The sequence below is a fragment of the Hydra vulgaris genome, chromosome 15 (genome assembly GCF_038396675.1).
Source record: "Hydra vulgaris chromosome 15, alternate assembly HydraT2T_AEP".
Classification (NCBI taxonomy): domain Eukaryota; kingdom Metazoa; phylum Cnidaria; class Hydrozoa; order Anthoathecata; family Hydridae; genus Hydra; species Hydra vulgaris.
Genome location: NC_088934.1, coordinates 48,334,435 through 48,347,206, shown reverse-complemented (window position 1 = coordinate 48,347,206; position 12,772 = coordinate 48,334,435). Strand labels below are relative to the sequence as shown.

The 12,772-nt window shown below is 24.0% G+C and overlaps 1 protein-coding gene across 1 annotated transcript in view; it reads left to right on the top strand.

The window, feature by feature from the left end:
• The window catches only part of LOC100211033 (cytochrome c1, heme protein, mitochondrial), a 39,503-nt gene that overhangs the window by 19,093 nt on the left and 7,638 nt on the right, over positions 1 to 12,772 (top strand). Inside the window, exons 3-7 of the mRNA XM_065819938.1 lie at positions 1,473 to 1,624; positions 1,695 to 1,992; positions 4,906 to 5,056; positions 11,850 to 11,912; positions 12,075 to 12,112. Of these exons, the coding sequence (XP_065676010.1) occupies positions 1,473 to 1,624; positions 1,695 to 1,992; positions 4,906 to 5,056; positions 11,850 to 11,912; positions 12,075 to 12,112 (702 nt within the window). The remainder of the gene's footprint in view (positions 1 to 1,472; positions 1,625 to 1,694; positions 1,993 to 4,905; positions 5,057 to 11,849; positions 11,913 to 12,074; positions 12,113 to 12,772) is intronic.

Sequence of the window (12,772 nt, the reverse complement as noted above, 5' to 3'; positions counted from 1 at the left end):
ACAAGATGTATTTTGTTTTTGTATTTAAAGCTTTCAATTCTGCATTTAGCTAAAACAAATTTACCAAAAAAAAAAAAAAATTGTTACAAAAAGATGCTTTAGTGCTCTAAACTTTTTTTTATTTTGTTACAAAATTGAGTAAATTTTTCAGCGATAAATGGATGAAAATTTTATGTTTTTATGTTCTATCTTGAAAGTTTATTTAGGTTATGATTTGTTATACCTATATAATACCTATATCACACAAAAATATAATACCAGATGTAATATTTCATTATTTGGAAAAAAACTAAAATTACTTAAAATTAAGTTAACGCTCTCCTGCAGATGTTCAACATTGTCAATTTTAGAATGAAATTTATTTTTAGCAAAAAAGCTACTATTATTATTTTTTATCTTATTTATCAAACCACAGCTGTGAAGTTCCAGCTATTATATATTAGTTGAGAGAATATTATTTGGGCTTTCAGAGTATAAGTTTCTCAATTTAAAAATGTCTTCATTTGTAATTTTTCCTTCCTTTCTTACATAAAAATTGATGGTCATTTTAAATGAAATTGCCTAATTTTATCATAAAAAGAGAAATTGTGATTTAACACCTTCTATAAAAGTAATGTTATAACACATCTTTCAAGTTGACATGACTTGAAATCTACTAAAATTGAAATAAAAATTTTAATCTTAATGTTAATTTATAATCATTGTAAAAAAAAAAGTTTCAAATTCTTTCAAATTGAGGTAGATTTTAAATCAAAAACATGCTGGATTTTAAAATAAAGCTTACTTTTTGTGTTTTTTTTTTAATTTATAAAAATATTTTATATAAGTCCATTTTATAAAAATATCTTATTTAAGTACAATACACCATTTATCATTTACTTTTATTAGCATGATTTCTAAAATTATCAGTCAATTAGGATTTAAATCCTCAGTCAATTAGGATTTCCTTTTTTTAATTTATTTTTTTAAACTTTTAACATTTTACTGTTTTCCATTTTTTTTAAATGTCAAATATTTTAAAGTTAATTTTTAGATAAATATAAAAATTAACTTTAAAATATCTTTTGTCTGCAAAAAATGTTTTACTTTTAAAATTTATGGTCACAATTTACTTTAAAGTTTCTTAATTTTTTTTTCTTGAATAGTTTTTAAAATATAAATAACCAAAGACCCTCTAGAATCCCTGAATAGCATTTATGTCCAACATGCCCCTGGAAATGCTCAAAAACATTTTGAGGTTACCATTAGATTTCTAGTCATTATTTAGACCTTGCATATAATCAGGTCTAATAATTAATCAAATCATTATAATTAAAGCTATTATAATTTAAAAAAAAAGATGTGAACAAATTTTGAAGTAATATTTATTTTATAATAATTTGTATGAATTTTTATTATAAATTATTTATTTTTTATATATATATATATTATTTTATTTTTATTTTGTATATATATTTTTATATTGTATTTAGTCTTGGCTATCTGCAAGTGCTTTAGCTACCAGTGCTTTAGGACTTGGTTATACTTTGTATCAACTCCCTCTTGGAGCAGAATCACTGAGTTTGCATCCTCCAAAACATAGGTGGTCACATAGTGGTCTTCTAGACTCATTGGATCATGCAAGGTATTATACCTTTAATGTTTACTTAATTTTTTTGTTGTTAAATATAAAAATTGTAAAAGTTATATTTTAGTATTCGTCGAGGTTATCAAGTTTACAAACAAGTGTGCGTAGCTTGTCATAGTATGGATCAAATAGCATTCAGAAATTTAGTTGGTGTATCTCATACAGAAGAGGAGGTTATTGAGCTTGCATCCCAAGTTCAAGTAACTGATGGCCCAAATGAAAAGGGTGATATGTTTTTACGATCTGGTAAACTTTTTGATTATTTTCCAAAGCCTTATAGAAACGAAGAAGAAGCAAGAGCTGCAAACAATGGTGCATATCCCCCTGATTTAAGTTGGATTGTACCTGCTAGACATGGTTGCGAGGTATTCACATTTTTTATATTTATATGTTGCATTTTTTTTTTTAGTATTCCTTTTATCCAAGTCTTGCTCATTTAAAACTTTAGTTTCACTTATCTAAAATAGTAATTAGAATCTAAAGTTAGGTTTGATAAAATAAAGTTGAAGCCATTCTTAATTGCAATCGCAATGGTTTTTACCATTTACAAGGTTTAAGATGATAGAAATAGAGATGTCCAAATTTCAATATTGAAATTAAGGACAGTAAGCAATTCTGATCTGTGTGTGTGCGAGAGAGTTTGATTCAAAAAAGTAATGCTGAGAGTTTGAAAAAAAGTTATTTTAGCTATGAATAATTAAATTCTGCTAATTTGATTATTTAATCAAGCCCAGATTTGTAAATAAAACCAAATTTCACCAGGTTCAATTGATTACTAAAGGACGGGCAGAACTTTAGCAATAATACAGTAATTTCTTTTTCTGTATTACTGTTGGTATATTTTTAAACAATTATAATAATTATATTGGAATGTAATCTGTTATAAATAATAATAAATGCAATTGTGGGCTTTGTCAATTGTCATTTAAGAATAAGCAGGAATAGTCTTTTTAAGGATATTTCTGAAGTCCTGGAAAATTCTTTCAATTTATACTTATTCCTGATATCCAAATAGTTTTCTAGTGATACAAGTTAAAAAATTTATTTGTAACTTTGTCATCAGATAATTAAAATAGTAAAGGTATCATTAATCAATTACACCATGCTATATTTAGGCATTATTTGTATGCGTGTGCAACTAATTTTTTCTTATTTATATGCATATATTTATTACTAATTTTTTTGACTATTTTACTTAAAAATTTAGTGTAATTTAATATAATAACTTTTTTATATATATTAAGTTAATTTATAAACCCTATTGAAATAAGTATTGAAATACTTTTTTTTAAATATAAAAAATGCCTGCGAAAACCTAAACCCTCAGTTTCACAACTGTCACTGCTATAATAGTTGATTTATGTCACTTATTCCATAAAACTTAAATAAAAAAATAGATGAACAACAAAAATATTTAAAAAACATAAAACTACTGTGGAATGAAACTTTGATTTGAAAAACAAATAAGCAATCGTAAGATGTTACTTTATATAAAAAATGTCGCCTCATTATATAAAAAAATTATAAAAGAGCGATGTTTCAAAAATATTTATTCTAAATGTAATTTATTTTGCTTTAAGTTTTTTTGCATTAAAAGTTATTTTCTTTTTTCTATTTTTTTTTTTTTTTTTGTTATTGTCTCTCATCGATCCAATTAATTTTTTTTTGCGCTTTTTTTGTTTTTTGAAATGTTCTCAAATGACTAAAAAGTCTGGCCAGTTTTTCGCAACTAAATACTATTTCTATGGTCAGTTATTGAGGGTCATCGCTCCCACTTCTTTACCAAGCCTGATATATATATTTTATATATATATATAAATATATATATATATTATATATATATATGTACGTGTATATATATATATATATATATATATATATATATATTATATATATATATATATATATATATATATATATATATATATATATATATATGTGTATACAGGGGTGTACACTCGGACTTTTGATCAGTCACTAAAAGAGTGACTGAAAGTACTCGGTTTGTTAATTTAGGTCGCCCTCCAACTTTTTGAGTTACCCGTTGCTATTTTTTATAAAAATTTTTCCATTCAGCAGATTTCTCGCATATTATAGATAAAGCACATGCTGATATATATGCCATTAGAATTTTCACTTGAATTGAGCACTTATTTTATCAAAAAATGTGCGCTCTTTTTTACAACAACAAAGTATTGACAAATAAAAGAAACTTCTCAAAAAGTTGTTAACACTTCAGTGACACGACTAATACTAGTTTTAAATAGGATGTTGCTTCAACACAGGGGTGTGGAGTCCTAAAAAAAAAGTACCAACTCTGGCTCCAATTGTTGTAATTTTCAGAACACAACTCCAAAGCAAAGTTTTTTAAAATTCTTTGAATTTTCTAAAAAATATTACGCAATAATTAAGAAATTTTTTTTTGCTAAGCATATGAAAAGTTCTTTGAAGGTTAAATATTTTGTACATGCATGTGCAATACCAAGAAGTTTTACTATTGGGGTTTTACTATTCTGCTAAAAATGTTGCAATAAAGAGAAGTTTTACTATTCCACTAGTTATTTTTATCTAGTTATCAAAAAACATTATATTGTCTCGTAAATGAACCCAATATTTGTCTGTTTCTGAATAAAAGTTTTTTTATTCCGAAACAGACAACAAAATTGGACAACAAAAATAAGTAGTTTCAAAAAAAAACAAAAAAAACAAAACAAAAACAAAAAAAGTTTTCTTTTGAAACAACTTATTTTTGTTGGTGTTCAACTATTGTTGCAACCCTCTCACAACCATTTCACTGTGAAACATTTTGATGTGACGTCTTGACAAACCAAGTCCAAAGGCTCAGAAAAACAAGTTTTACATGGATGTTGAGGGGATAAAATTCAGAGTTTTTTGCTTAAAAAGCAAGCGGTCTATTATTACATCACATATCTATACTGCCTAATACTTTTTATTTATATAGTAAAGTAATAATATTTATTATCAAATTAATATAATTATTATATTTACTATATTTTATTTACTAGTTGCTATTTAAGTTATATAGTTCTATTTCTAAAAATAATTAAAAACATTGTAAAAAAAAAGATATAAAATTTATTTTAAAATCCGTATTTACATCATTATTTACATACTTAAATGAAAAAATTTAGTTTTTAATTTTTTAAAAGCTTTATTTTCTTTAATTATACTGTTAAATCAAGTTTTACATTAAGAAATTACAAATCAAATAACAAGTATTTTATGTTTTTGCAAAATATTACAATTTTTTATGTTAGGATTATATATTTGCATTACTGACTGGTTACAGAGAAGAACCTCCAGCTGGTATTAAATTGCAAGAGGGGATGAGCTATAATGTTTATTTTCCAGGACAAGCTATTGCAATGCCACAGCAGTTATATCCTGGAGTAATGGAGTATGATGATGGTATGCTTTTTAAATAAAAATAAAAAATAAATTTGGAAAGTGAAATAATTTGATAAGTGATTTTTTTTTAATTTATTATTGCTCTGTTCTTTTTCCAATATTAAGCACTACTATTTTGAAGAATACATTTAAAATTATTCACAAATATATATATATATATATATATATATATATATATATATATATATATATATATATATATATATATATATATATATATATATATATCAGGACACAACAAATCCACAAGCGAGCAAACGTTTGTTTAAAAAAAAAAAAAAAGAAAAACAAATGCCATGTTTTCTTACCTTTACTTAAGCAAACGTTAGCGTTCGCCTAAAATTTTTAAAAACGAACAGATAACTTAAGCAATTTTTTTTCCAAATAATTATGCGGTTGATAGTTTTTTATTTATTATAAAAAAACATAATTATTAATAAAAAACAATAAGTTAATAAAATTTAAAACGCATTTTCAACAACATTAAAAGAAATCGTGCTAATACTTTCTTCAATAGCGTTACTTTTAAGTTTAATAATTAAGATGCAACTGAAAAAAGTAATTATATTTTAGCATGGTTTCTACATGCATTTACAAAAGAATGAGAAATTTTAGTTCAAAATGAATGCATATGCAATAACTTAAAAAAACCATGCTAAAACATTATTTTTTCCAAAAGCCTACATTTTATTAATTTTTTTATTATCATTAAATTAAAGTTATGTTTGCTTGCCCTTTTTAAAGTTGGGAAAAAACTTTGTAAGTTTGCAGAAATATATATAATTTAATAGAATATATAAAACTATTATGTTTATTATAGTTTTCATTTTTTACTGTGCGTTTAACAATACCAATGATATGATATTTTTATTAAATAGCTAATGATATTTTTATTAAATACCTAATATTATAAATATAATAATATCATATTAGATATTTAATAATAACTTAATATAATAACTTATTAAATACTTAATATTATATTATTATTTTTAAATGTTTTAAAAAAGAAATTTCAAAACAATTTATTTTATTTTTAGTTCTCTTTTATTTAAATTTCTTCAAGTTTATACGCTTTTTTATTAAGTAAATAAATTTAACAAACTATATTGAGAAAAATTCACTATTTTGTATTAATGAATAACTGTTTACAGTCATTAGGTTATTGCTTATTTGTTATCATTAATTTGTGCGCCCTTTGCAAATGCTTGAAAAATTGTTTTGAATTAATAAAAAATTAATAAAATTCAATAAGCAACTTTGATATATACAATTATTATATATCTTATTAACTAGAATAAAAGTTGTTTAAAAATAAAACTCCCTTATAATTTAATAAAAAATTATTTGAATAACATAATTAAAAATTGAAAGAAATAAAACTGGTTTATTCATGGCCGAAGACATGGATTTTGAAGTGGAGTGTTGCACAACCATCTATTTCTGAATAAAAGTCATCTATATCTAGATTTTCTCCTTAAAAACAAAATAATAAAAAACAGGCCTTTATAAAAAAAGTAGGTGGGGGGGGGGGGTACATGCCCCCCCCCCTCTCCTTTCCTGCATTGTCTGCCCTGTTACATACATATATATATATATATATATATATATATATATATATATATATATATATATATATATATATATATATATATATATATATATATATATATATGTATATATATATATATATATATATATATGTATGTATATATATATATATATATATATATATGTATATATGTATATATGTATATATATATATATATATATATATATATATATATATATATGTATATATGTATATATATATATATATATGTATATATGTATATATATATATATATATATATGTATGTATATATATATATATATATATATATATATATATATATATATATATATATATATATATATATATAGATCTATAGTTTGTTGTCTTTGGGAAGAGCGGAAGGAAAAAAGTGATTCTTACGCCAACACATACATCACTTTTATTTACTTTTGACTTTCGTCCAACATTTTCGTGTTGGACGAAAGTCAAAACCATTAATTTAATTACAAATTAATTGTTATATAAAAAAACCACAAAAACGCAAATTTAATTGACCAGAATGTTTTTAAAACATTCTGAATGTTTTTAAAACATTCTGAATGTTTTTAAAACATTCTGAATGTTTTTAACAATATAAACAATGTTTTTATTTTTATTTTTTTTAATAAAATGTTTTTATTTTTATTTTTTTTAATAAAATGTTTTTATTTTTATTTTTTTTACTGTAAATCATGCGGGGAGTGTTGCTACATCGACTATCTTATAGCCTGACTTGCAAGGGAGTGCTGCTACATCGACTGACAAATAGCCTGACTCGCAAGGGAGTGCTGCTACATCGACTGACAAATAGCCTGACCCGCAAGGGAGTGCTGCTACATCGACTGAGGGTTGGGTTGGGGCAGGCAGTCTATCATTAATAAAAAAAAAAAATTCTGGTTTTGCATTTTAGTTTTTACTTTTTGTCAACAGAATATGGAAAAAACTTTCGGACAACATCTTAGGGTTATATATATATATATATATATATATATATATATATATATATATATATATATATATATATATATATATATATATATATATGAATTATGTTAATGTATTCTACAGTTAGAGTGCTCAGATTTCTTATTATTTATATTGTGTTCATATTAAAGAGAATGATAAAAAAAATAACTTAATTCTTTAAAAATAAATTATTTATAAAAAAAAAATGATAAAACTGACAATTCAGATATAGCATGGAGCATAAAAGTTAAAATCCATAAACAATAAGAAACTTATTGTAAAAAAGAACTTTTTATATAACTTTTTTTAAAACTTTATATGAAAAGAATTTAAAAAAAAAGTTGTTCATAAAAAAAAAAAAAATTTTTATGAAAGTAATAAAAATAGTTATTCTTGCTCAATCTTCAATCAAATTTAAATTAGTTGAATTTTCGAAACCAGGTTTTAAAATAATTTAATTTACTAAAACTTTTTAGAAAAGCTTTTATATTCTTTTTTATAAATTTTTATATTATTTTTTAGAAAAAATGTCCGCATGCATCATGTGTTTTATTATGCTAATTTTGCTTAGCTCATGCTGCTGAGCTTGAATCTCTTTTCCATCATTGTAAGACTTAAGTGACCTATCATCATTTGTTTCATCTATCAAAACTCAATAGGATATGGCTGAATGGCAAGTCACTTTCGTGACTTGCCATTCAGCCATATCCTGTTATTGTAACAGTTTATTAATGCTTGAAAAACTTTTGTCAATTTATTTTGCTCAAACATTGATGCTCTGGAATTTTTTTCCATCTTCATATTTTCCTGACACATAAAATTTACAGTTTTTTAGTTCTTCTGTCATTTTCTTACTTGCTCTTCAGCTCTTTTCTTTGTTTTCTGTGAACTCGTTTAATTAGTGGTTGCGTGTAGTCTAGTTGAAAGTGAATTTGTCAAAGAATACATTTTTAAAGAAACTGTTTTAAGATTAAGGTAAATTGCAACCGATAAATATTTTGGAAATGCTTAACATACAAAATGTGCTGGAAATGTTTAAGATACAAATCAAGTTTTATTTGAGAATGTTAATATTTCAACAATACATAAATAAACAATTGATTATTATCTCAATATTTTATTATCAACAAAATAATTAACTGTTTAATTTATAATTCTGCTGCCAATACTAAACAGTGGTTTAGTTATAAAACTACATCTTATTGTATATGCGCTTCATAAAATGAGCTTCCAATGAAAAAAATTTTTAAATAATTGAATGCACACAACTGGAAATAATAATTCAGCTGACCTCTTAGCAAAAAATCTGCTGAAAAAGTAAATACCATGTGAAACTTATGCTCTTTCCAAATAAGTTGTAAATTTCACATGATCATGATTTTCAAACTCTAAAAGATTATTAAATAAAATTTAAAACCTGTCAAAGAATTCAAGTTTAGTATAATATGGTAGAAATTTTTATTTTGCTGACTTACTGCCTTCACATTTAAGGTTAGCAAACCTTTTTATGGTATTTTTATTCAAAGTTCTATCCTTGGCCCTATACTCTTTTTATTTACATTAATGATCTTCCAGAAATTCTCACAAATAAGGTGGCATTGTTTGCTGATGACCATTTATTTTTGTCTTGATAAAAAGCCAACACTCTCTGATTGGTTGGAGGAGGCATTAGAAGATATTGAGAAGGATGTCACTTCTTCCACAGCATGGAGCTCTCAGTGGCTGATGAACTTTAACTCAGAGAAAACTCAATTTTTTTTAGCCAATTGTTATCGCAATAATCTAGATCTTCCTATATTTATGAACGGTAATGTACTCAATGAGTCATCTACCCTTCATCTTTCGATCTTTCTTGGAAGCCATATATAATATCAATTCTAAGATTAGCATCTGCTAAGGTTGCATCTTTTTATTATGCTTGATACTTTCTTACTCCAGATTCTATTCTTTATCTTTATAAATTTCAAATCCGTCTTTGTATGGAATATTGTTGCTATATCTAGGGCAGATCTTCCAATGATGCTCTTTCTCTTTTAGACAAGATGCAAAAACGCATTGTAAACATAGTTGGATTATGTTTACAATGCGAAGTAATCACAATGATGTTCTTATAGACAAGTTTTCTGATATGCTGAACTCTTGAAATCTTTGTTTAAAATTATATTAAAAATTTCTGTTTTTGACCTTCTTTAATAAAATATAACAATTTTTAGGTTGCGCTGCATAGATGTACAAAGAATTTATTTAAATAATATTTATATTTAATTATTTTTAATTTAGATAAATTATATTTAAATAAATTTATTAAAATAGTTTTTTTTTAATTTTCTTCATCTGAGAGTCACTAGTATTTTTTAAAACTCCTAACCCATCAACACCAGGGATTATCTTTTTTAGGATGTTTCTGGAATTCCTAATGTTTTTCTTAATTTTTAGTTTTTCCGGATATACAAAACATTTTCCATACATACAAGTTTTGATATATATTTTTGTAATATATTTCTTTTTTAGACTTTTTCACTCAGCACTCATACAATATTGAGAATCGTTTAAAAAAAAAGTCAGAATTAACTCTGCCCTAAGCAAAATTAAGAGGAAAATATATTCTGGATTTTTTCCAGATATTTTACCCAAAATTTTTTGCAGATTTTCAAAATATGGTCTGGATGATCAATGCATCACAGTATAAGTCAAGGTGCATACATGACTTAAATAGGAAAAATATGCAGGGAGTGTACAAACATCAACTGAGAGATTTGATTTGAGGGTTTCAATTTCGGTTTGACGGTTTTGAGTTGAGCATGAAATCTACCAATTTATTGAGAAAAAAAGTTTCAACTTTTTTCAACTTTTTTTGCATACTTGCAACTCAGATTGCGCTTCTCGCATTTGACAATATTATTTAGGTTGTTCTTATCATGGCCATTTTGAACAAATACATTTATCAGAAAATCTATTTCTTGTTAAAGGTGTTTTTTATAGCATATTCTTTTCGTGCGACATAAAAACTCTTTGGTTATGCTGATGATAATATTAGGGTTGATGCTTTAGTTTGAGTTTAATATAAGTAGTTGCTTCTTTTTAATGTGTTTGTAATTCATAAGCTCCATTCATTGTGTTTGTAATACTAAAATCTAGTTGTTTTGGTGATTTTTAAGTTCAACAGTGTAATTTATGGCAGAGTTTTGTTCATTTAAAATATTTGAAAATATGTTGTTGATTTATTGAATTGAGCGAGTGATAATTCTTGCAAACAAGCTTATCGTTCAGTTGTGTGCTTAACAGCTAATTTCTTTATCTGATAATGCTGATCACAATAGATCAGAAAATATCTGATATAAAAATTAAAAAATATATATATTTAAAGTTTATTTGCAGCTCCAGTTTATACCCATTTACAATAACCTTATACCAGTCAAATCCAGGTCTGCACATTTCATTTTATTTTGTATAACAATGCAAGCTGCTGTTAGATGGCCTGTATAAGAGTTGATAATCTCAATTATCATATTAATAATTAGATCATCACATACCCTCTCAGTCATTTGTTTTATAATCAACTTAACATAAATGCCAAACAAATAGTGTTTTAGGTCAGAAAAAAGTCGCCGACCTTGTTTCTATGTTTTATGGTAACACTTTTGACTAAATTTTTTTTTTGCGGACCTGATGCCAACCTCTAACAGATTAAGGTCTGCAATATATATATATATATTTATATATATATATATATTTATATATATATATATTTATATATATATATATTTATATATATATATATATATATATATATATATATAGATATATATATATATATAGATATATATATATATATATATATATATATATATATATATATATATATATATATATATATATATATATATATATATATATATATATATAGATATATATATAGATATATATATATAGATACATATATAGATATATAAACACACACATATACACATGTATATGTATGTATGTATATATACACACACATATATATATATATATATATATATATATATATATATATATATATATATATATATATATATATATATATACACACACACACACACACACACACATGTATATGTATGTATATATATACTCACACATATATATATATATATATATATATTTATATATATATATATATATATATATATATATATATATATATATATATATATATATATATATATATATATGCTATCTATACCATAGGTACTCCTGCAACAGTTAGTCAGATGGCAAAAGATGTTTCAACGTTTTTAAAGTGGGCATCTGGTCAGTTTAGTTTTCCTTATAAAGGAATTTATTGTGTACCTCATTGCTTTATTATTTTTGTGTATATATGCTAATTATTATTTTAAAGACAAAGTTATTAAATCAATTTAAATAAAAACTTAAATTAATTATTATTCAATATTGCTTAATGAATATGTTTAGAACCAGAACATGACACTAAAAAGAGAATGGGAATGAAGGTTTAATTTTTTTTTATTATTTCTTTTAATAACATATTTAATATGACATTTTGTTTAATTGTTATTCAAAATCTCAATGAGTTTTGGATGTGTTTTGACAGACGATTTAAAATAATTTACTAAGCAAATTATTTTTTAAAGGTGTCAAAATGTGTCAAAATAATTATTTTAAGGGTATAAAAAAATTCCAAAATTTTAATCAAGTTCAAAGTCAAAGTAGTTTAGCAAGTTCTTTTTTTATTTTTAATAATCAAAATAGTCTTTTTCATGCACCCTTTTAGAACAGTGAATCTTTGGCCAAAAAAAGGTTTTTATTTTTTTAATGAGTTATTTTCTGAGCTAAATCACTTGCCAAGGAGCATCTTTTCAAGTTTGCAAAGGAGACAATTGTTGTTATGGGCCAGATCATGACAGTATTATGAGTGTCAAAACGATTTTTGTGATATTTGCAATATTTTTCAGTGGCTTTGACATAATTGATTGTCTTTATGAAACAATTTTTTTAACAAAATATGGTTTTTTATTCATAATTTTGGTTTTTGAACGCACCAATAGTCTAATATAATGATTGTTGTTTATTTTTTCGAAGAAGTTAGTTAATATGAGTAGTTATATGAAAATCAGCTGCCAAAATATGAAACCTATTATAACCTTGTCATC